Source organism: Eretmochelys imbricata, chromosome 6 (assembly GCF_965152235.1).
Source record: "Eretmochelys imbricata isolate rEreImb1 chromosome 6, rEreImb1.hap1, whole genome shotgun sequence".
Lineage (NCBI taxonomy): Eukaryota > Metazoa > Chordata > Testudines > Cheloniidae > Eretmochelys > Eretmochelys imbricata.
The window spans coordinates 119,622,942-119,649,375 of NC_135577.1; the positions used below are offsets into that span (position 1 = coordinate 119,622,942).

General features: G+C 41.4%; 1 protein-coding gene across 1 annotated transcript in view; it reads right to left on the bottom strand.

Annotated features, from left to right (window-relative positions):
- Window positions 1–26,434, bottom strand: part of PRKCH (protein kinase C eta) — a 167,696-nt gene that overhangs the window by 83,515 nt on the left and 57,747 nt on the right. The window contains exons 3-9 of the mRNA XM_077820580.1: window positions 16,540–16,690; window positions 15,458–15,492; window positions 14,110–14,198; window positions 11,278–11,407; window positions 9,962–10,089; window positions 5,612–5,755; window positions 4,353–4,526 (exon numbers count right to left, since the gene is read on the bottom strand). Of these exons, the coding sequence (XP_077676706.1) occupies window positions 4,353–4,526; window positions 5,612–5,755; window positions 9,962–10,089; window positions 11,278–11,407; window positions 14,110–14,198; window positions 15,458–15,492; window positions 16,540–16,690 (851 nt within the window). The remainder of the gene's footprint in view (window positions 1–4,352; window positions 4,527–5,611; window positions 5,756–9,961; window positions 10,090–11,277; window positions 11,408–14,109; window positions 14,199–15,457; window positions 15,493–16,539; window positions 16,691–26,434) is intronic.

Below are 26,434 nucleotides of genomic sequence, written 5' to 3' on the forward strand. Positions count from 1 at the left end.
CACCCTCCACCACCTGTGTCGTGATGTTTTTTCCTCTGGCTGAGGGAGAGCTAACTATGGCATTCTGGAGTTCCTCATCTCTGCTCCTCAGAGCTCTGCCCCAGTGATTGTCACTGCTGTAGTGTGCTCAACCTCAGATTTCTGGGTAGCTGCTAGATTACAAAGCCAACTTCAACGTTCACGCCATATGTTATGTAATCCTGGAGAAAACAAAACCGAAGGTGTCCCCTTAAAAAGTAATCACAGCTCGATCCCTTACGTAACATATGCACAGGCTCAAGTTTAGCCCGATCTCTTCCTATATTAAATTTTAAAATGTCACAGCAACTGAGGACAGGCCCATCTGTTAAATGTGTGGGAGATTTGTGACATAATGATCATGTTCATTCTAGACAAAACAATCTGAATACCATGGGAGACATTAGAGGCAAATGAGTAACTTTCCCAGGCTGTTCAGTCATTTAAGTGGCATGACATCAGCGAGTATCTTTTAGAGGGACAGAAATGTATGTGCCCTACAAAGCCTCCTGGCTTTGCAAAATGGTACTATTCAGTGATTCGCTCTCCTGGAATCTCTTGACTTCAAGAGTATCCCAATTTGTAGGCTATCATTTGAGAATGTGTTCATTACAGAAAAGCATGCCCCAATGCCAAGAACTCAGGTCTCGCTATTTTTTCAATGACACACTCAAGGCTCCTTGCTTCAGCAATTGGGAGCACAAGGACATGGAAAATAAAGCCACAGGATGACCAGATCTGCAGTCCTGCTAACAAGGACAGTGCCTGAAATTGCATCCCAGGACCAGACAGTCCTCTGAAAGTATCCTGGGCTCACTAGGAGAAAGGGATGAGGGCAGTCGGAGCAAAACCTAGAAGCGTTAACTTGGGTGACATTTGACACCACTTGCTTGGGAAACCGATCATTCCAGTCACTTTCACGGATGTTGGGACAAAGAATTTAAAATCAACTATCCTCACAGAAATAACGGTTCCTCAGCCCCCAAGAAAATAGATTGTGTATAGTACAAACATATATGTGATTAATACATTCCAGGAAAAACAAACCCCCTTGTTCTAAATTCCTGTCTAAATCCTTATAATCTCACTCAGGCTAGGAAGGTATTTATACTGCGCTCGTCACCGTGGTATTTAATGACTTGGACATCATGTAAATAAACATTGAAATAAGAGTATTCTTTAGTGATCATTGACACTAAGGAACTAATACATATGGTTCCGCATGAGAAGCCCCAGATCAGCTATAGGACTAGTTACCATACTATATAGGATATCATTGCAGGGGTATCATCCTGTATGCCATCCGATAGGATGGCTCAAAACTGTATAGAAGGAGATGGTAACTGCATTAGGCTAAGCAGAAATCACCCCTCATGTAAAGATGTGTGATTACAAAAACCGTGAACAGCATTAAAAATACCATTTGGAAGGGTGGACTTCAAAGAGCAGATGTCCATCCACTCAGGCCCAGCTTCAACATGGTTAAAAATCATCCAATGAAAGGAAGAGCATGGCATTTTATTTTCCTGGATGACAGGAATTCAGGGATTAAAGTTTTTTAAAAAAAAGTCCTTCATCATCCCCATCAGTTAGTGGGAGTTACAAGATACAGGGTAACCAAGGAGCAGCATGGGTGGGTGTCCTCAGCCAGCCTGTTGTGTTGTTAACAGGTCTTCATTAGACTTCAAAAACATGTGACCCATTGTGACTAAAAGTACACTGGTAACTCCTGCCGCCTAGTGGTAAAAACATTTCCTTTCTAAAACAGCAAGTAGATTGCCTTGGGGTCAGTTGACTCTAAGATTGATAACAGAGCTGGGCCTTTTCAGGGTTATTACTATTATTTATTATTTGTATCGCGGTCGTGCCTGTGCTCCCTAGTCACGGACCAGGACCCCATTGTGCTAGGCACTGTACTGAAACAGACCAGAAAGACAGAAAATTATCTGCAGTAGACGCAGGAGTTCTTATCAAGAAATGAACTGCCTCTCTAATCAGCAGCAAAGCAGTTGTCTATGCTTTGCTCCTAACTTGGGGCAGTACAGTTTGTTTCACTGCACCCAAATAGTATATAGGGGTCTAAATAATCAAATGGGGCCTGCGTCCACCAACATCCCCAAGGCGACTCTTACCCATCCGCCCTCAAAGCTTCAGGGTACTTCAGACACTTTTCTACAGTAAAGTCTCCATCACCCCAGAAAGCCCTGCTGCTGGCACAGCCTCACGTACATTTATGCCACAATATCCTTTTGATGCTTATCACTGTAACTTTCAAACGATGCAACTCTGTGATGAGGAATGCATTTTAAAAAAACTTGCTTTGGATCTTTTAAAGGGAGCTGTTGAGCATCCCCAACTCTCACTGGGGTCGGACCCTATGTTTATTCCAGATGTTAAATAGCCCTGCAGGGAAATGTAAAATGGGCACCTCAGAGGAGATGTGGGAGCTCAGCACTTCTCAGGATCAGGCTCTTCATTTCCTTTAAAATAAGACAAGCCCTCAAAATGGGTAGTTATTTTAAGATTTCTAATGAGAGGCCTGGCACTTTATCAATTGTAATGTACGGCCCAAGTTTTGAAAATTTATATGAATAATGAATGACAATGTCATTTTAAAAACAAAGCAATTAAGCTTTATTAATGTAACTTCATGGAAAGAACAGAAACGAATACAGGAGGAAATTCACCCCTGTGCAGAGAGCGAGCATAAAGACTATACATCACTTTAGCCCCACTAAGCCCTGTTTTGATAACTTAAATGTCGTCTGCACAGGAGTGAATTTCATCCCCAGTCAATACATGTCTCTCTGCAAAAGGACCCAATCATGCTCCCAGAAACTAACATAAATCCAGTTATTGTGGGTTGCAGCTGGCGTGGCTGAGGACAGAATTTGGCCCAAGCACTATAAATCACAATTAACCATGTTAATTTGAAATCTATTTATTTTTTAGTGTCTCTACTATTTTGTTTTAATTTATTATTATAGGCGCACGGATGTTTACCGCTCCTCTCGGACAATCCTGATAACAAACCAAGCTCTCTCAATTGGGGGGATTCTCCCAGGAAACATTTTAATTAAATAAAGTCACAGCAAAGTAGGGTAGCTGTTACTGGCAGAAAGTCCTGTCACAGTAGATCTGAGCTCTAGTAATATCTAACATTACTAGACCTTTCCAAACATATTTCTATGCAATCCATTAGTGAGGTTATTAACCTGGGTCCTTGTACCTTTGTGCTATGAAAACCAAAGTGAGATTCAACTAAGGCCCTCTGTACTTGTGAGAGGGCTGATATATAAACCCTGTTTCTGTTCAGGATAGGTTGCTTTGTGAAATACATAAACTCTAACAAAAATCCTCCTCCATTACATGGGAGTAGCTTCCCAGGGCTCCACCCCAAGCTGACATAGTGCTTGAGCTCTCCGGCTGGCTGTTGCACCACTCAAATGAAACACTAACACCATCAGTCAGGTTGCTGCCAGAGCGCACTCCTTCCCTGTTAGGGATTCACCAAGCAGCAGTGAAGTATGTGTGATTAAAGAATAATTTCTTCTATGGCCCTCTGAGGGAAAAGGCAGACTATGAGACGTCAGTAGAAGACAGACTAGTAATAGCTAGAAATGAGTTGTAGCAGTTTGAAAGAGCTTCAGTACCTAAGGTACTTGGATCTCCATGGGAAGGATGGTTTAGCTCATCGAATGTACGTCCACATGCTGAGAGACAGCTATTCTACATTGGGCTGGCCCAATGTTCACTAAAGTCAATGGGACTCTTTCCATTGACTTGAGTGGGTTTTTGATCAGACTCCGCATTAGCTAGTAAGATGGACTAGAGCCAACAGGTTTTTCCCCAAAATCTAATTCTTTGAGGTTGCAGAGTTGTGCTGTAGTGGGGGCAGCGCAGTCTCGTTCAATTCTCTAACCAGGATCTCTAGGTCCGAGATCCCCCACTGACCAGTTCAGAGGATTGTGTGGAGAAGGGAGGCTCAGAGTATGTCGGGTGGTTGGCACCGACACAGGCTCTGTTGCCAGGAAGGACGGCACAGCAGGTCTTCCTCATCATTGCAGCTTTGTTAAGCAGCTCGGAACGAGGCAGGATTTTGCCAGGCAAACGGAGATGATGATGCTAGAGGTAGAGCTTGCTGGAACCTTTGCCCTGCCCTCAACCCCATCAGTGGCATGGAGAAACCGTGACTACAGCAGGTTTCAAGGGAACTGTCCGCGGATGCTTTGCTATCCACTCAGCTCTGCTTATAGGAGGTGAGGAAAAATACTCAGGAAGCCTCCATGCTACCCAGTGCGTGGGGAGCAATGTGGAAGCTGAGCCATACTCACAGGTGTCTGAAAACAGTAGAAAAGCTGGGTGAGGAATGGGTGGCTCCTGGCCAGGGACAGGATGCGCTTCTCTGTCATGGTGCATTCCACATCGTCATCCTGGAGAATAACATCCTTCTTCAGCACCTTCACGGCATACAGCTGGTCCGTCTCTTTTATTTTGGCAAGCATCACCTAAACCAAAGCAAGAGAATGAACCATACAGGCTAAATCCTGCTCTCTCCCACACAAGTATGGCAGGAGGACACAGGGGCCTCTCACACAACCTGGCAGGAGATGGAAGACAGCATATCTTCACGGCACACAGTCGTGAAGTCCAGCCAACTAGCGACGTCAGTGTCAGCGGACGTGGGCGTGGCCACCAGTGTGACCATCTAGTGACAAAGCTAGCTAGCATGTGTGCTGCCATGAGAGCAGGCCCTATCCAGCAGAAGTGGCCATGCAGGTTGCTCAATGCTGTAAGGAGCAGCAAATCTCTCCTAGACCTGGTCAGTGGCATCCTTCCCAGTGCCCACAGGAATCCTCTACCATAACACACACCACGCCATGCCATCTGTCCCACCTTGCTGCACGATCAGAGTTTGGCCCATTCACCAGTTTTGACTGCACCATTTGCACAATGGCTTTGAGGCAAAAACCAGGCCCATGGTTTCCTGGTAGATGGAGAGTGAGCTCTGAACTGCATTGAGCTCTGACACTATTACCTTGCATCCTTTAAAGGAGAAAGGAAAGGAGGACTTGTGGCACCTTAGAGACTAACCAATTTATTTGAGCATAAGCTTTCGTGAGCTACAGCTCACTTCATGAAGTGCCACAAGTACTCCTTTTCTTTTTACGAATACAGACTAACACGGCTGTTACTCTGAAACCTTTAAAGGAGAAGTTCATCTTCCCAAGGAAGTGCTGCACAAGTGAGCATACTTGACATTTCTGTTATGCTCCCTTGCATGCGGAAATTATTCTTTTGGTTGTGGCTGTTTTCCCCTTTTGTTGTAGTCAGTGTTTCAGTTTGTGGTTGGTTTTATATTCCCCTCCTCTCCCCTCTATAGCGGGTCTTTCTGCATATATGTGTAATCACCCTGATATTCACACGTGCTGAGCTCCCATGCAGCGCCCACTGATTTCCAGTCATGTTTCTCCTGACAGGGATCTTACCTTTTATCTGGTTTGGGAAGCACCTCATGTACTTGGGAGCCACTAAAATAACAAACAACAACAACTACACTACTATTTCGTGAAGAGCCAAGAATAAAACTCACCTTCCCAAAACTGCCCTTTCCCAACACTCGGATGAAGGTGAAGTCTTTGATCCCGAACCTGCTTGCTGAACTTCCACTCACACCATTGCCGTCGTTTGGACTTTCTTTTCCCTGGCGCCTCAGCGTGGATCTTGAAACTAATTTCTGGGGAGGAAAATAACCGAGTTTGTCTAAAAATTGTATTTCCACTATGATATGCTGCAGTGTTTACTAATGATGTATCTGTCTGGGTACGTCTGCTGTGCTCAGCTGCACTGTACTGCAGCTGAAATACATTGGGCATAACATCACTCCAGGTGTCATGTGCAACAAGCCCACCCACCATCATCCGTGGCCACAAAGAAACATAAGAACTGGTTCTTGCTCTGTGTTTGACCTTGTAAAGTCACTTTGCTAAACCTAACAGGCAAGCCTGACCTCCCTACTTTGGAAATGGGAGAGCTGAGTGAAAAAACCTGGGAATCTTCCATCTGAATTATTGGGATATGAATAAATATGGCTACTTAATACCTCACAGCATGAATAATATCAGTGACATTTGGAATCCAAAAGATTTGTGTCTAGTCATTTCCCCTTCTCAGCCTCCCTTCCTGCTTACTAGCTACCTCCCTACCACTGCTTCCTCCTTCAATACAAATTCCTTTGACGCTTTCTCCTCCCTAACTATAGGGCAGATCCAATTTAATGGTGTCCCTTTACATTTTCAAGAGTACTGCCAGTATCAATATCTTTCTACCGCTATTATTTTTGCAGTAGTTAGATCAAGTCAATATCCAGTACTCTCTGTTCATGGCTCTACAGATGTGGGTGCATAGACAAGCCCCAAATACTTACAAAATAAAGGAGACTCTTGCTCCTTTCCCTTCCCCCCGAACTTAGTCACACACAGATTTCTTGAGCTCCACCTTGTGACTGTTTCATAGTAATGCAAAATTCACAGCTGCACAATGAGACCTTTGACAAGGCCAATGTTACAGTAATTGAAAATTCAGCTGTGCAGAATGAAACAAAACCATTTGGAACAGCTCCCCAAATCCCTAACAAATATAAGCTCCCAACACATCCTGATAACTTAATCACATCCTTTACCTCACAAACAATTAGGAAAGCCCACTATGTACCAGGGCACAGATACGTTGTATCTATATGTTGTGCAGATTATACAGAGGACATACTACAGCGTCTGCTTGTTCAGAGCACAGGCTGCCCCCATTGAAATCAATGGGTGCTTTGGGAGCTCTGTAAATCAGAGAATAAATGGTTAACTCTATTACAGTTTGTGTTACGGACAGACGGATGATGATGAGAGATTTGAAAATCCCTGTAGGCCTATTTTGCTATGAGCTTGATCCAAAGCCCACTGAAGTCAACAGGGGCAAGAACCTCAACTTGTCCCATTGATAGGCTATGCAGATTTACATCATCTGAGGCTCTGACCTGGGAATCTTTCCACTGAGTTCAGCAGGCTTTGGATCAGGCCCTTTGTAGCTGGAGAATCAGCATATTATTTGTCTTTCTTTTCCTCTACGTCTCTTTCTTCTTCCTGTTCTCTCTCTTTTGCCTGTTCTATTTCTTTCTTACCTTGGTTCTACATGAAGACTAAGATGGTTTTATGACTTACGCCAATATACAAGTGTTAACTTCCCCTATGTTGAAATTTGTCATGTCTGATTATTTATTTTGTCACTTTTTAGGTTTTATTTATTTTACCTTTTTATGTATTTTTTGAGAAATATTAGTCATCATAAAATTGAACAAACCATTGTAAGTGGATAGGTTACCAAGGCCTACTCTTATTTTCTGGGCTGCACAGAGGTTTGGGGGGGTCTGGGACAAAATCTGAAACTGAGGCCCTACCAGCCTTCCAAAAAATTTACCATGGAATGAAATAGTTTAAGTAGAATATTACTGAAAAACTTTAAAGCTGATTTATTATCACAAAAGACAAGTCACACCATGTTTATCTTTCTTACTCTTCTTGACAAACACATTTCTGACGCTATCATAATTTGGGCTCTTTGCAAGATCACACACTGTTAGCATCACTAAGGCCAATATATGCATTTTTGGCTCATGGTAAATCAGAGGCAGTTTTTAAATCAGGGCTGACTTGTTTGAGTGCTCCCCTTCGGAAAGTGAAATCAGTATGGAAATGAAAATCCTTAGAGCAACACAGGTCTGTGGGAAAGCACACTGCAGTTCTTTTTCATAAATCTTGTTTAATTTAACTGTAGTTACTTTTCCAAATAGCGTCTCTCTCTTAGATTGTTAAAAAAGGTGAATTTCCTTTTCTATTAAATCTCTCAAGTAGCCTTTTGATAGTTCTCGAGCTTTTGTGATATTGGAATTGGCATAATTTATAATTGGCTTCCAAATAAATGAAAACATGCTGTTGATTTTTGAAGCGGGTTCAGATCTTCTTCTATTTGTGTGGATAAGCGAGTCTAAAGCAACATAAAAAATGTCAACCCTGAACTCAGTTTCTTGGTTTTCATGGTCGTACGTGGTGGTCCTGTCTTCACCATAGTGTGTTTTCCTCCTTCTGCTTCTTTTCTTCTTGAAATCTTTTTGAAGGCCCAGGTCCACTTCTACAAGTTTTGACTAGTCAAGAATCAGAGGGCAAGATTCTCAAAGGCGCTCCAGTTCACTTAGGAGTCATTTCGTCAGCCTTGATTCTTCATCAAGTGTAAGCTCAGAGTCTTGAAGTAAACTCCTTAAGATGCCAATGGCTTGTAGAGCTTTAACCAGAAAGTAGCCAGTACAACAAATTTGAAAGACTTTAACCATTTAGACAAACATTCCACTTCGCTGCATAAGTCCACGGGCAAGTCAAATCCTTCCTTCAGTTTCACCAAAGGTTGTAGAATTTCCCCTCTCTAGTAGTTTCACTGCTTCAATTCCTGCACCGGGTTTGCTACAAACTATGCAACAAAATGTTTGCAGCTTCCATCGGGCAGGACTGGAACAGAATATATCCACTGACAGACTGATCAGGCAGAGAAAGGGTTTTGTACCTTTGCTTATTTCTATTGATATACAGATCCTCTTTAATTTTATTCCCGATACGTGAATGACTGACATGTAGAATTGTAACCCACCCTCTTCATAAAATTCCATATGAGTTTTATTTAAGCTAGAGTGCCTTCATCACTTGCCCTTATACAGCTCAGTAATAAATAAAGACTCATGCTATTCAAAGACTGACTGTCTCACATGCAGGCTGTGCAGAGAGTACTGCAGCAGGACCTCCTACTTTTATATGGAGTCCATCACAGCATTGTAAGCCTTTTTTCCATTTTCTGCATTTTCTTGTCTTTGGAATTCATGTAGTATAATTGGGTTGTGCATAGTAGTTGTGCATATTGTTCCTTGGGCTTGGAGGCCCCCTCAAATGGGGGGAGGGCTCAGGGCAAACTGCCTTGTTTTCCCCTCCCCTCACCACCTTGGCCAGCCCTGCTTATTTTCATAAATATTTACAGACATTTTCACTCTTTGTTACATTAAATTTTATAACGGTCTAAAAAGATTGCAGAATACTTTAAAATACATGAATATACAGCGCACACTTAGGCCTCAATCCTGCAAACTCTTACGCACAATGGGACCAATCAAGTACTTAAAGTTAGGCATCTGTGTACTGTTTGCAGGACTGGGGCATTATACCCCTGGAAAGTTCCCACTGTTATATGACCTCTCAGCTGAAGGGATAGGGGCTGCTTTCAATATAACTCCAATAAATAATAATATCTAGTTCTTACATAGCACTTCCTATCCATAGATGTCAAAGCACTGTACAAAAAAGGTGACCACCATGACTGCCGTTTTACAGATGGCTAAATCGAGACAGAGGGAGGTGCAGCGACTTGTCCAAGATCAGCCAGAAAAGCAGTAGCAGAGCTGGGAATAGAACCTAGGTCTCCTGAGTCCCTGTGTAGTGCTCAATTCACTAGGCAACACTGTCTCTCTATTTGCCAGTGGACATGTCCCTGAATAACACTGACCTTTAAACTAGATTTGGGGCTGGATTCTCCTCTCACTTGTACAACTCAGGCACAGTTCAATGGAGTTTCACTGCTGTAAGTGTGAGAGGGGAATCAGACCCTGGATTTTGCCATATTTTACATTGACCTAACAGGAAGAAACACACATTGAAGCCTCTGCAATATAAGCTTGGAAACTAAACATTCATTTTCCAGATGAGGTGTTTGTTGAATGTCACACAACAAAAGGCAATTGGTCCAGTGCACCCCGCAATGCCATTCATTCTAACCAAAGCCCTAACCAACTTCTCTTGTGCTTGTACAAACGACACGGCTGTAAACTCTGATAAAGAAAAGAGAAAAGTCTCACCGAATTTGGAGAAATATTTCCTGGCTGCAGGCCCATACATGCCAAGGTTTTGGCCAGTTCTGCTGCATTCACCCCACAGTTGGGTGCCACGTTGGCTTGGCACCTAATATGTACATTCATTTTACACACTGAGGGGGTGAAAAATAAAATCAAATGAACAACTGGAACAATGCTGAGAGAAAGGCTCAGAATGTTACTGCTGAAAAATAACATGGACTAAAGGATTTCACTCCAGAAAATCTACATCATTGCCCTGATCCTGAGCTACAGAAGCCAAAGAGAACAAGGCTATGGACATCAGGTGACAGTACACCAAACATGATGCAACATGGTCAGATGTCCATTTGTGTACATGTATGAGTGTGCTGGGTACAAGGGGTACATACACTACTTTGAAGCTATGCCCACAGGTACAAATTAGCTCCAGGATGCCATGGAACTTAGTGACACACTTCAACAGTGGTTGTCAAAAAAGCTGGATGAATAACTGATGTTTCAGTTTGCTGGGAAAACTGAAAATTTTAAAATTATTATCAGGGGACCAAAAAGTTGAAAAAAAAATGTTGGGGGTTCCACAAAATATTTCATTTAGTTTTTGAGCTTTTTTAAAGATGGTTTTTAATTTTTTTAAGGTTTTTTTCAACCAAAACTATTCAGCTAATTTGAGACAAAATTGCAAAATGTTTTGGTCAATTTGAACCTGCATTTTTTTAGCAAAAAAAAATTTGACGAAATTTTTTTGCCCAATTCTAGTTTACAACTCTCTAATTTCACATCCATATCATTCAACAGAAAACTCACACAGACAGAGAACATTGGGGGAGGTGAAGGCAGATGGAGATAGAGCATTGGTTACTTAAAAGGCTTGATAATAATAGTCATCAAACAAAAACTAAATGCTGGAAAAGCCTTTTCAGTCAATTAACCATGTGACAAAGAGCCATGTTAATCAACAAACACTGATGACTTTTCCCCTGTTAATGTTTTTTTCCCGCTACCTTGTTAGTATTCACTGCTTAAGCAAAGGCTCTCAGGTACATAGAAAGAGCAATGCTAGAAGTAGCAATATCCATGAGTATTTTCAGCTATGTGAGTGAAAGAAAATTGGACAAACAGTGCAAATTAGAATCCACTCTGCAGCCTGGAAAAACAAGAGCTATAAATCACTTTTGTATCCACGGACTAGAGAGGAGTGTAATATTCTTTCAACAGTTTAAGCTAAAATATTCAGGAAATTGTTCCTCAGTTCTTTGATTTTCCACACATCCATAGAAGTTTTCCTAAGAAAGCCTGAAGAAAGAATAAGGCTGGCTTACTTTTACACTGCAGCCCTTGCCGCATTATCCCCCACAGCAAAGAACCACAATGATCGCAGAAGGTTGGTACTTTGTAGTTGTGGATCCTAAACTTGTGAGGAATGTTGATTCCAAATCTTTGTTCCAAAACCTGAGAAAGAATCAAAAAGACACACAGGGTAGAAAACTCCGTGTGTGTGTGTGTATATATATATATATATATGAATACACAGATATACAAGATAATTTTATTAATAAAAAGTACATTAATGTAAGAGCAGGGGGTTGGACTAGATGAGCTCCTGAGGTCTCTTCCAACCCTAATCTTCTTTGATTAGGAACAACTGCAGAATTATTTTAAAAAATCCCAGTTCTGAAAGTGTCATCTTTGTTCTCCACTGCATTGTAATTTACCGAATGAGAATACTGTAATGTATTGACTGAGCTCTAATCAGCAATCAGCCTGCTCTGGCAGATTTTTTGACATGCCTTGTAAGTAGAACAAAGTAGATTTTACAAAGGATTCATTAGCTAATTTCAAATTCTAACTAATCAGCATTAAAATGTTTAACTTATGCGTCACATGCAAAAATAAAATTCTTTAAAATGCTGACTCTCTCTATCATTTTTAGTACATGGCAACAGTTTTCCCAGGCCTTCCAAAATTCCTCATCTCTTTTTTATCACTTCTTATCAATGTTTATTTCCATTTTGGACACTGATTCATCTCCACTTCTCCCCCACCCCTCTCCCACACACACATCTGGGGTTATCCCTCTTTTCCAGTGTGAACTATTTAGATCACAAATGCAGAATCAGAAAACTTTAGAAAATGTTACACATGTTGAATAAATGGATCCTGTTTTATTTTGTGCCTCAACATTTCGGCCCTGGCAGATTGAAAGGTGAATCCATTATCTTAAGTAATTAAAAATATAGGTGCTAATGGAACAACAAGTTTCAAGTCAATTATACCTCTTGAACTTTCTCTCTCTCTTTTTTAAAAAAAAGATTAGGTCTTTTTTTCATTGAAGTGATTAATTGCCATCTTGAGAGATTCGGTATTTGACTGACATTTTAGGATTGGTAAGAAGACACATTAAAGTTTAGTTCAACAGTTCTGGTAAGAAATAGTGAACAACGGCATCTGTTCGCATGTTCTGGAAAGAACATTATTGGTTACAATACACCTTTTGTGGTGTAGATTTACTCCATGACTAGTAATATTCCTCATGGATCTTGGTCCTGGATGGATACTATAGAAACACAGGACATAGGATGAGAAGTGATCATCTGGGTCAGAGTCCAGTCGCCTGCTCTCGCAGGTAACCCTGTCATATAATCCCATTCATAAATTTATCAAGCTCCGCCTTAAAATTAGTTAGGTTGTTTGTCTTCACTACTCCTATTCCGAGGATTGTTCCAGAGCCTCCTTCCTCTGATGGTTTGGAACCTTTTCCTAGTTTCCAGCCTAACTTTATTCATGGACAGTTTATACCCATTTGTTCTTGTCCCAACATTGTCCTTTAGGTGAAACAGCTCTTCTCTCTCCCTGGTGTTTACTCCCCGATGTATTTATAAAGCGCAATCATATCCCTTCTCAGGCTTCATGTTGCTAGGTTAAACATACCAAGCTATTTTATTCTTCTCTTCTAAGAAAGGGTCTATAATTCCCCTGATTACCCTAGCAGCCCTTCTCTGAATTTCTGGTTTTATCATGGACTGGGACATGGGTAGTCTGAACCAGTGGTGAGGGCCCGGGCATGGCCTAGTGGGTAGAGCTGAAGCTCTTCCTAGTGGTTGGAGCCAGGAACAGGAACCAGGAGTCAGAGCCAGGAGATGAACAAGGGCACAGGGCTGGCAGACTGGAACTGGACAGGAACAACGCATGAACAGGTCTGGAATGAGGCTGGAAACAAGCAGGTAATCGCAGCTGTGGGGGTAAATGTTCAGCAGCATGCAACCTGCTGCTGAGTTTAAATGCAGACCTGTAGGCTCCTCACAGCCAATCAGGAGGCCAGCCAATCAGGTGATGCTGCCACAACCCAAGTAGGCTCATGAACCAACCTGAGAGCTGAGCCAGCCAACACCAGGCTCAGCTGAGGGAAATCGGGCCCAGAGTTCTTAACAGTTTTGAATTAATCCTTCTTGAACATGGGTAACCAGAATTGTACCTAGTATTCCAGATGAAGTCTTACCAGCACTTTGTACAATGGCAGAAATACTTCCCAATTTCTAGAGGAAATACCTCACCTGATACCTCCTAAATATTATCAAGCTCTAGGAATGAGCCATACAATTCACCAAACAGTCACATCCTTACCTAAAAGTGTGCCAAACAAAGCAAAAGCTATGGAAGAAGGAAGAATTAATAATAATAATAAAAGATCAAGAGGTGATTTGATTATGGTGTACAAGTACTTTCTTCAGGGGGAAAACAGCTACTAAGGGGCTCTTTAAGGTGTAACAAGGAGTCCAAGCCAGAGAAATTCAAACTAGAAATAAGACAATTATTTAAAAGTGAGAGTGATTAATCATTGGAACAAACTGCCAAGGGGAGTGGTAGATTCTCCAGCTCTGGAAGTCTTCAGATCAAGACTGGATGCAAACACAACAGGCTTTAGTCAAACACAAATTATTGGGCTCAATAGAGGATGAAATTCTATGGCCTCTGTTATGCAACAGGTTATACCATATGATCTAAATGGTCACTTCTCCTTAAAATCTATGAATCTGTGAATGGAGATAAGAAGCCAAAGAAGGATAAATTCCACTATTTTGCAACCACTACCACCCACACAAACCTGAAGATTCAGGAAGTCTTACGATCCAAGTAACCAACTGTGACTTTACCTTGGTGTCTGTATTGTCAATATTGTTTTGGCACGTGCAGGCTGTAACAATTAGATGATGGCAACGCTTGTGTACAACACAGGTGCATACTAAGAAACAAAAGAAGCATATTGAACTTTATCAAAAAAGACTTAAAATGTATCAAATAATAAACTGGGCTCTGCTAGATTCCATGTAAATCATCAGCAGATAATGGAACAGTAGGAGAAACGTACATCCTGGCTGAGATTTTCAAAGCCACCTAAAGGATTTGGATATCCAGTTTCCATTAATTTTAACAGAAATTGGAGCCCAAATCCTCTAAGAAGCTTAGAAAATCTCAGCCCATATAAATATCGGGAGATACATGCAGAAATGTCAGTGCAATCCAAACATGACTAACAATGAACTAAATCAATATGACCACCGAAATCTTCCAATGAAGAATATTACACGTGATGCAAACAAAGGCCATAGAGGACATTGATTTGATAAATTTCAGACCCCAGACACAGTCCAAGGCAGTGCCTCCAAGAAGGGATATTTGTGAGGCCAAATGTAACTCACTGGTGAGTGTGTGTCTAGAGATCCCCCCATAGCCTTACGCTTGCTTGCACTCGCAAGGGCCTATCAGTAAATGAACCTTTCTTTTTGTTGAGCTTAGGCAGGAGACATTTGGTTTATCTGCAGTTCAGGTCCATGTGAACGCACTGGTGTCCCAGCACACCTCGTAAGAGCCAAGCTTCATTATTAGACTTACTGAAAGACCATTCCTGCAGGAAGCCAACTTAGAGGGCACAGGGAAAGGGAGAGGCCAAGACAAACTGATGAGAATTCATTAAACAGAAAAAAATACTGTAAAAATCAATACAGCATATTACTTTGCATTAGGCAAAAATAGTAGGTCAAACCACAAAGTTTCCTTTTGAAGTAATTTCTCTAATGTCAATTGGTTTTAATTGCATTGTTAAAGGAATTATTGCAGGGAAAAGCCATCCACCCAGGGACCTGGAGACTGCATGCCTAATGAAGGCTGGGCACTATGTTGACGTGACACAGGTCCCAAACTGACAATAAGCTACGAGGAGCTCCTCTGACTTCAGTGGGGCTCAATGAAGTGGTAGGAGTACACCCCCATGGAGCACAGGATTGGGGCCATAGCATGAGAATGTTTCTGCATGCATATGTATGAGCATACTCTCATGCAGCCAGCCTGATAGCTGCTAATTCACACCTTCTTGGTTGGCTCAAAGAGCAGAATGAATAGCGACTTCAGAGAAAAGAGCTGGCAGCATGGCCCTGCTGGAAGAAGATGCATCTCAGTGTTGGAATATTCAATAATATACGGTATATGGATATAACACTTTACCTTGGCACTGGTATCCCTGCTTCCCAAATACTCCCCTGTTCAAAACAAAACAAAACATGGAACGTGATTCACAATCACAAACCAAAACAGTTTGGCAGTAGTCTCATGAGGGCAGAACTGAAAGGCAATGAAGCCCAAGCATTCTGTTTTCCAAAGCAAACAGCCAGTGGTGACAAGAAGACAGTGAGCTGGCTGAGATTCAGTGCATGTAACAAAGGGACAAGGAAGGCTTTGGCTCACAGGGTAGGCTGTCAAAATGCATCTTTCTTTCCACATTAAATCTCTCACTGTATTTCCTTAAGTATTTCACCTACATTACTCTAAACAAAACAATTATTATTTTGACCAGATTACACGAGCTCCATAATTACCTCTGAAGGCCTCATGTTCCATATGGAACGGAGAGACAATTACCTCTCCCTCTACCCACGCTCTTCTCAACCATTTCAGTTTAATGGATTGTTACCCCCTAATCTTTCTACCCATATTAGTTCCACATCTATTAACCTGCTCTTTATGCCTTGAATGGTTTTTGTCTCCTCATCCACCCAGCGCTCTCTCTCTCCTCCTTCAAACCCACTTCTGCAAACAGCCATTCCTGCTTTCTTCTCACCATCAGTAATTCACACAGCATGAACTGAACTGCTGTCCAGGGTCTCGTGCAACCATTAGTCTTGTCTAACTCAGGCTGTAAGATCTGTTTCTCAATCAACATTTGTAAAGCACCATGTAACTAATTCAGTATTGATTGCTGCATGGGGGTATACCTGCTAGAAAGAGTGTAAAGGTACGGTTATGGGCTTGTCTACATGGTCACTTAGCACATGGTAAGCTGGGGTGTAAATCTACAAAGCACCAGCTTGCTGTGTACTAACTCACAGCATGGACCCTGCTACTATGCACTAAAAGTTCTGTGGTGCACTTTGACCTACTGCTGCAGTAGTGGGGTTCACATGGCGACTTAAGTGTGCAGCAGACTAGTGAGATGTACAATCACGACCTAGGATGACATGTGCTCACCATGTGCACAAACCCACAGTGGAAGGAAAGGCCCAGGTTGTTGTTTTTTAAGTCATTCTTACCAGATAAACTCCTTGCAGTGGGAGCAGTACGTTGGTTGTCGCAAATATGTAGCCATAAATTTGTGCCCGTTGACTTGATGTACTCTTCTTCTCATAGCCCTCTGGCGTTTCCGAGTAAAATTTTTAAAAATTCTCTCTCTCTGGAGGGTTCCTATACAGAAAAAAAAAATACAACGTAAAAATTAATTTATGATTATCTATAGAACAGGGAGAATAATTATTAGTTTATATAATGCTTTTGACCATATATCTCGGAGCGCTTTACAAGGTTATCAATCATAATAACCCCAATTTAAAGACAGGGAAATTACAGAGAGAAATTATTTGGGCCAGATCACAGAACAAGACAATGGCAAAGAGAGGAACTGAACCCACATCTCCAGAGTGTCAGTCCAGTGTCCTATCCACTAGATCATAATTTTCACTTGCTCGATGAATGCTATTTACCTCACCTTTGGTGCTCTCATGCTATATCTAAGCATCACCCTTTGGGGGATTTTTTCCTTTAAGTATTAAACAAAACGTAAAGGCCTGATCAGTGGTTTTAGGGGACTCAATTTTTTGGTGCCCACCTGGCGGCCTCTTAAAGGAGCCTGCTTTATCAGAGTTGTGGCATTTAGCACTTTCTGAAAATAAGGCCCCTTTAAGTTCTCTCACTTTGTGCGCACAAACTGAATTACTCCAAATCACTACTCAATTAAAAAATGTAGGACTAATTTAGCCATATAAAAACATCTTCCCGCAAAGCTAAAGTTATGCAAAACATGCACTGACTCATTTCTAAAGCACAGAAATGCTGTCTATATCAATAAAGCCATTCACAGATATTAACGGATATCTAACATAAAATCATAGTGGTCTTGCATTTTCCTATATACAGAGCACTTTTCATCTAGAACGACCCCAGCACTGACCAGGTTTGACCTTGCGTAGCTTCTCAGATCAAAGGCAGTAGACATTTGCATCAGATAAGACATGAATATTGCAACGAACAGGCCAGTCTAGATGTACTGCTGCCCTCTACTGGATGGAATCAGAGCTGATCAACCGTGTATTGTGCTACACTTACTGTAGAATGCTAATGGAGAGTCTCCTCTAGTGAAAGTGCTCAGGGCCCAGGCCTTGGGATAGGAGATTAAAGGTTCTATTCAAGTTGGTGTCAGGAAGTTCTGCATGCCATGGTGTTCAGCATAGTGACAACTCAGGAGACTGTCGAGCTGCAGACTCATTCGCCTATTAGCTTATGATCGACACCACTTCCCCTAATCATATCTGAAAGTGTAGCTACTAGTACCAGAGGTGATGCGTCGGGGTGGGGCACATGGGGTCACATGCCCTACTCCTCTCCCTCACCCCCCAATTTGCTGCTTGACTTATATCGAGCATGCTCAGTAATGGCTGCTGAAGCCGCTACCCTCACTCTTCCCCCCACACTATCGGCACGTATGGGTCATCTCTGGCTACTAGTGTAATAACCACCACATTTACCTCCTAAGAATGGCCTGACAGAACGTACCCATGTCCACACCCTACATGCTACTGTTATAATCTCTGTACAAGGTATATCTTGTAAGGTATCATTCGAAAATTCATAATTCGCTGGTCAATATTGTCCTGATAAAATGTGTGTGGCAACATTGTATGTGCGGTTATAAGATTTCCCCGTATGATGTTAACGATAAGTTTCAAACATGTGGCAAATAGGTCTGTCCGGACGTAAGTAGTAAACACGGTTATCAAGCAGGAAGGGAGACAAAGGAAGCTAAAACAGGTGGCAAAACCAGCAGGAAACATCCTTACATATAGATACTCTATCTCCTGAATCTCAGCTAGAAATGTTTTCCAAGTGGGGGACTGACACTATAAAAAGGAAGAACCACCAACCCCAGGCACCCTATCCTCTCTCTCTCCCCCTCCCTCCATCAATTCACTGCTTGAGAAGGGACAAAGGGAGCAGCCATTGAACAGAAAAGGGTTCCTGGCCTAAGAAGTCGGGCCAGTCAGACTGTTGAGAGCATGTGGTGAGAAAACTTTGCTTTGAATTTAACATTGTTTGTCAAGTTAGGCCTTACTTGTGTTTTATCTTTATTTTTCTTGTAACCGTTTCTGACTTTTATGCCACATTACTTGGATTCACTTAAAATCTCTCTCTTTGTAGTTAATAAACTTGTTTTACTGTTTTATCTAATCCATTGTGTCTGAACTGAAGTGTGTGAAGAACTATTTGAAATAATAAGCTGGCATATTATTATCTTAAAGAAATAAAGGACCTAACACACTTGTATCATCCAGGAGAGGGTGGGCAGTACAGGACATATACTTCTGGGGGAAATCTAAGACTGGGAGTGAGTTGGGGTCACTCTGTACTATAAGCAAGGCTGGTAAGAGCCAAAGCATGGCTGGCTGGCTGCAGCGCTCACAGACACAGAGCTGGGAGTGACTTGCATGCTGGAGACCTTTTGTGAGCCAGGAGGGAGGCTACAACAGCAAAGCAGTGTGAAGGGCACTCCAGGTTAGAGGGCAGGGGCCACACAGCTCCCCGTTAGTCGGGACTGTATCCTCAGTATGTCACAAATGGGTTGAAAAATTTTCCCATTTTTCAACCAGCTCTGCCCATTAGACATTTTTTTAAACAACAAAAAATGCTGCCAACTTGATCAAGGCTTGAGGGGGAAAAGAGTTAAACATCGTAAGCATATTTCATGGTCCTTTCTGCAGGAACAGAGATAGAGGAAGTCATGCTATCAGTGCGGCAGCCAACCATATGATACACTCCAGTCTCTTTGAATTCTTGCTGTACAGCTTAAAAAGGAAAACTATCAGTAAAACTCAGATTTTTTTCTGCTGGATACTTTAGTCTTTTCTGCACATGCTTCCTTTCACTTGCACAAACTGGAAATTTCATACCTGATGACATAACTAGGACACTGAAGACTGCTTGCCTTTCAAGACAGCGTGAATTTATTTTTAAAATGAAAACACACCACAAATTGGGATCTGCTCATTAAACAAAGCAGGGATGTGGTATGTATGATCGAAGAACTTAAAAAGAAACTTGCTTTCTTTATAGCCAGTCTTCTAGCTAACGTAAAGGATATTGCTCAGAAAGACAACAGGAAATCATCCCAACACATGCTTAACTCCCATTGAAGTCAATGGGGCTTAACACAGGAATTGTTTTACTGAATGGGACCCATGGTCCATCTAATCCAGTATCCTTTCTCCAACAGTGACCAATATCAGATGTTTCAGAGGAAGCTGTAAGTACCCTGCAGCAGGCAGAGACGGGATAATCTGCCTCTGACATTAAGTCTCACTCTGATTTCTAACAACTAGTTTAAGACCTGAAGCACAAGGTTTAACATCCCTTCCAAATGTTTTGTTATCATTAATCATGGTGACTCTGGATATTCTTGATCTCCATACAAGTCTCCAATTCCCTTTTGAATTCTCCTAAATTCTTGGCCTCAGTGACTTCTTGTGGTAATGAATTCCACAGTTTAATTATACATTGTGTGAAAAAACATTTTTTATAATTTTTTAGTTTGCCATTTTCTAATTTAGTTGATTATACCCTTGTTCTTGTATTAAGCACATGCTTAAGCACTTTCCTCAACCACGGCCAAAAAAAATACCAACAAAAAACCAAAACAGCAAGGAAAGTATCCTGCATCAGAGTTTCAGCACTGATAATGCACCTCCTCGGCATTGAAGGTGAAATGAAGAGAAAGGACTATAATGTTTGTAAGTGTCCCTGTTTATTCAATGCATAGTAAATGGACTAAAGAATAATTTCAATGTACAGCTTGCTTTCCATCAGTTGTTCCACTGGGAAGCCCAGAAGATCCTGCCCTTCACATTTTGTCACTCATGTCTGCCAGAACTTAAGAGAATGTGTTTTTAATTTATCATGTATATTTCCTATTTTCCTTTTGGCTCTCCTCAGGGATCTGCACAGAGAAAATGCTCCCCTGTGCCATCCCAATTTCTAAGCATCCGATGTGTAACGACAAGCAATCAAGTTCTTTGCAAAAAGAAACAACTATTGAGAAGTCAGACTCATTAATCTCACTTAGGGGGATTCAGCTGTGCATTCATGAGCTTTGCCTCATTATTTTAGAGAGGCTGAGCTTTGGAATCATCTATCTAAGTCAGGCAAGTTAAGCTCTTGTTTTCTTAAAAAACATCATCCCACTTGCTGGTGCTAAAGTTTCAACACCTACTCACTGCATCGACTATATTTTCAAAGCATTTCATGGGTGTGATTAAATCCTGCATAGCGTTTTGATGCTTTGAACAGTTCTTCAGACCCCACTAAGGGGCTTTTCTGTGGTTACCAGTTCATAACTGCTTTGGCTCAGAACCAGTACACTCGTGAATCTATGTGTTATTCCTTTATGCCATTTGGGGGCTTTGATCCTGGAAACAGGTAATTTGTAGACAAAGGTCCCCCTGCCAGGGCGACCCTACTCAGGTCTGGAGGTGGTCATTTTATTCCCCTCCTCCCAAGTATTTCCTAGGAAACCCACTCAACAAACAGTTCGTTCTTGTCTTAGCCCACTGTTTAACAGAGTCCTCTGAAGCTCATAATGGTTCCCTAGGTTTACATGAGTCATGTCTTCTCGATAAGTTACATACAATCCCACCATAACACAAACATTTGCATTTTTAATACAAGCTCCTCAGATACTTACTTCAATAAGTTTTGTCCAAGATATTGAAGAAATTGCCATACTTGTTACACTCAGCAACTCTTAAATCTGGCCCAAATTTATTATAAAAATGTTTGAATACACTAATTTTCCCTTCCAGTTCAAAGTACCTCCTTCCCCACAACCAACTTCCATCAAGATGGCAAAATCCCAGCAAATAACCACTGTTTCCACCGATGTAGTCATAACTCATGAAAACTCATGCTCAAATAAATTGGTTAGTCTCTAAGGTGCCACAAGTACTCCTTTTCTTTTTGCGAATACAGACTGACACGGCTGTTACTCTGAAACCTTCCAGAGACTGTACATGGAACAAATAAGAGAGCATAAGAGCCATTCTTGTTTGACACAGGGGGCTGATGTAGTAGCCCCACTTGTCTATAATTTTTAATATCACAAATAAAAAGTAATTTATAGTACTATCTATAAAAATTCACATTGAATTCTGGCCAGTTTCCCATAGAATCCCTCCTCCCGTACCCACCCACTTCCCCATTTTACAACAACATTTTACAAAACAAAGCAAAAAAGTCACGATTTGAAAAACTCCAGATTACTTTAGTACTTATAAACTTTTAAAACCCTCCAAACTCTGGTAATGTAACTAGCAGTATGGTCCAAATTCTGCTATCATATACATGCAAGCAGCTCCCCAATGAAGTCAAAGGGAGTGGCCCATACTGTGCTGATGGCTAAATTCAGCCCTCTATAACAACAGGGTGCTTACTGTGCTTGGTTATTTGTAACACTAACTACAGAGATGAATACTGAGGAGTCTCTTCCCCTTTCCCTCTCTCCAGACATACCCAGCACACATTCACATCAGTGGAAATTATGCATGCTGAGGAGCAGAGAATAAATAAACCACTAAGTCATTTGAGGACATCTGTATGTAATGGCATGCTATTCACCCTATCAGCAGTGTAATTATACTGCAGTACCCGCCATATTAGATTAAGTGATTCCAAAATTATTTGCAATGGAGATTCTTTTATTCTTTCCACTGCATACATTTTTAGGTGAATAAACTCTGAGTCAAGAAAGTTCCATAGCTATAAAATAGAGATCATTCACCCACCCTCAATAAAGCTCATATGCGCATTTGTATTTTTATTCCAACAAAATCATTTATTCATACTGTTCAGAATGTTACTACATATTGCTCCCTCTACCCAATGTTCTTTGCTAGGGTTCAACTCCCCCTCTTAATAAAACATGAAAACTTAATTAATTCTGTCTCTGCTGAAAAGGCAAATGAGTGAGTTCACTGATCAGCATTTGCAGAATTTATTTGCTTACTCAGTGTTTGCTTCAGTTCAGTCCTTATCTGGATTTTAAAACTGCACCAATAAAAAAAAAAAAAGCCTACAGAGCCAGTTGTTCTAAGTGTTATGCTGCATAATCATTTGCTTCAAAGGAGATGTGGGATGAAATAGACAGACTGCCAGATCTCATTGACCAGAAATTAATCTCACTGTTACTGTACCTACTGGTATTACTATGCTGGTTTTACAAATATAGGGACAACTGGACACACAAAAATTCCATCAGCGTTATATTGTTCTTCTCCTCACACTCACTCAGCTGAATTCTAAACTAAACAAAAAATAAGAGAATTTGATCAAGTAAATAGTCTTAAATAATAATGCCAGTGGAATCAAATTTAGTCCCAGGATAAGATTCTCCTCCTGCTAGATAAACACGGAGGCAATTATTGAAAATAAACAGAGGCAAAACCAAGATGTTTAATAGGAAAACACTGATCCTGTGACAAAACTTTCCTACAAAGACTTAATATCTTTTAAACCAAAAGAGTGCTGCAGATATAATCCTTCAGTTCGATGAACACAAAGGGCTGAAGACCCATTAGTTAAGACATTATAAACCCAACATAGCAATGGAGAAGGCACAATTCTACACTGACAGGAGGATGTGGAAGATACGATTTAAAATAAAAGGAGGACTTGTGGCACCTTAGAGACTAACAAATTTATTTGAGCAAAAGCTTATGCTCAAATAAATTTGTTAGTCTCTAAGGTGCCACAAGTCCTCCTTTTCTTTTTGCGGATACAGACTAACACGGCTTCTACTCTGAAACATGATCTAAAATGTCACTACCATTGCTGACTGATCTGATTCTATGATTATTACTGCTGGGGAGTGAAAGTTTCTCATTTCATGACTAGTGTAACGTTGCATTCTGGATTAGCTGACTCGAGAATGCTTCTATCTTTATGATTCAGGGTCTTTTTAAATACTCAACGTTATACATTTTATGAATAAACTGGTTTCAGATTAACGGAAGCTAAAAGTTTATTTTTTTAACAAACAATAATAAGGTTACACTTATGACACTAAGATGACATGAAGCTGGGGGACAGGTAGATACACTGGAGGATAGAGATAGGGTCCAGAGTGACCTAGACAAATTGGAGAACTGGGCCAAAAGAAATCTGATGAGGTTCAACAAGGACAAGTGCAGAGTCCTGCACTTATGAAGGAAAAATCCCATGCTCCGCTACAGGCTGGGGACTGACTGGCTAAGCAGCAGTTCTGCAGAAAAGGATCTGGGGATTACGAGAAGTGGACGAGAAGCTGGATATGAGTCAGCAGTGTGCCCTTGTTGCCAAGGCCAACGGCGTATTGGGCTGTGTTAGTAGGAGCATTGCCAGCAGATCAAGGGAAGTGATTATTCCCCTCTATTTGGCACTGGTGAGGCCTCACCTGGAGTATTGCATCCAGTTTTGGTCCCCCCATTACAGAAGGGTTGTGGACAAATTGGAGAGAGTCAAGTGGAGGGTAACGAAAATGATTAGGGGGCTGGGGCACATGACTTACGAGGAGAGGCTGAGGGAACTGGGCTTGTTTAGTCTGCAGAAGAAAAGAGTGAGGGGGGATTTGATAGCAGCCTTCAACTACCTGAAGGGGGGTTCGAAAGAGGATGGAGCTCAGTTGTTCTCAGTGGTGGCAGATGACAAAACAAGAAGCAATAGTCTCAAGTTGCAGAGGGGGAGGTCTATGTTGGATATTAGGAAACACTATTTCACTAGGAGGGTGGTGAAGCACTGGAATGGGTTACCTAGGGAGGTGATGGAATCTCCATCCTTACAGGTTTTTAAGGCCCAGCTTGACAAAGCCCTGGCTGGGATGATTTCATTGATGTTGGTCCTGCTTTGAGCAGGGGGTTGGACTAGATGACCTCCTGAGGTCTCTTCCAACCCTAATGTTCTACGATTCTAAGGTTTGGAGAGTCAAAAATTGAATTTGCTGACAGTTTCCACTTGGTACACTATCACACTTTAGATCACATTTTTGCTACGTCAGAACCAAAGGATTTTTATCTGATGTTTAACAAATTCAAAAAAGAAGATCACCTTTTTCTTTTCATTTGAAGCTTTTTTATACCCAGAGCTTAAACCCTGCTGAGTTCACCCCATTGCTATTTTCCAATGTATATATTTAGTGCTGCCAAAATAAATTCATTCCAGTAATTACATTTGCTTGTAATCTTCAATTACTGCTTATGTTTAATCTTCTCTACTACCTACTTTTGGCACCTAGTAACAGGGAAGGACAGGAAATGGGTGATTTCCATTGGTGATCCTACCTGCAACAAAATTTAATAGCAACAGAGCAGATATTTTAAAGCATCTTATGTTTATGCCATAATTGTTCACTAAAGAAAGACTCTCAGATTCACCTGACAAGTGCAAGCAAGTCTCTCATAAGGGAAGAGCTAAAGGTTTCCAACCAATTAGGCTTCCATTTCTGCTTCAAAAACCACCTCTTGAACACTAAACTATCTGCATCCTAAATTTGGCAGTGCTTATGTTTTGTCAATCATGAAAATTATGGTATGTTTACCCCGTTTTCTATCTGACCTGTCCATTTCTTTCAACCTTCCACTTCCTAGAGATGTTCAATGTTGAGTGTTAAAAGATAGAAAGAAATAGTTAGTTCTCTTGAGTAGACGGGAATGTGGTGTGACAGATATTGCAGCCCCGGGGAGTATCTTTGGGGATCACTATATTAAATTTATGAATGGTTTATATATGATTGTGCTCTACTCCATGTGTTCTGTTCTACCACAGCTCCTCCAGGAACTAAAAAACAGTGCGGGGGGGTTGGGGGAGGGGTGATTAAGGCGAGTCACCAAGACTAAACAACTCTAGAGAGATACCACCCCATGGAGAGGTTTGCATAAACTGGTTCAAACTGAGTTCCCAGAAACTCACATGAACAAACGGCTTGGTTTAAGAAGGCTGAGTTTGAACGGACACAGGGCCTTCTTTGTGAGCCAGCAAATGAACATGAACTTTATGGCCTCCTTGGACCAATCTACGGAAGGGCTGGTAAGACTTCGGCCTACTAGGGCCTCATAGAACTAACAGGTGTTTCATGGTATGTTTAATGTGAATTTAAAATCGGGGGAGGAGGAGAGTGTTAAATATTTTTTCTCTGTAACGCTTTTACCTTAAGAATAAATGTGCTTGCTTAGAACTGTGTGGTAACTTGTAACTCTTGGTAATGCACTGTTCATAGCCCTGGAAGAGAAAGACTGGCTTGCTGGGGATATTGCAGTGTACAGCAGGGAGCAGTGCAGCCTTAAAACCTTGTCTGGAGGAATGAGCACAAGGGATGAAATTCTGACTCCAGTGAAGTGAATGGGGGCTTTGCCATTGACTTCAGTGGAGTCAGTATTTCACCCAAGGTTAGGAGTCACATCCATAGCTCTAATCCATGCTCTGTCACTAACTCATTGTGCAGTTTAGGGCAAGTCATAGTTCCTTTCCATCTCAGTTTACCCATCTACAAAATGAGGACTAAACACATTCTCACCTACCTCACAAAGGAGTTTTGAGGATTAATTTGTTAATATTTGTACAGTGCTTTGAACACAGAAAGCATGATATAACCACTATGTCATACAGAATACTAATACTTAGGAAAAGAAAAATCACAGAAGCATCAGTCTCTTAGTAAACCATTTGCAGCTCACTTGTCCGTTGTAAAGAATTATTACCAGCCGTGGAAATTCACTAAATAAGGCAATCCATCCATGATCAGCGTATGAGCACAAGAACAAGCAGAACTCTACACACAAGGCAAGGCATTCAGCCTCCTTGAATTTCCTCTTTCCTCTGTTAAAGAAAGCAGACTAGCTGCACTTCATTTCTATTTAT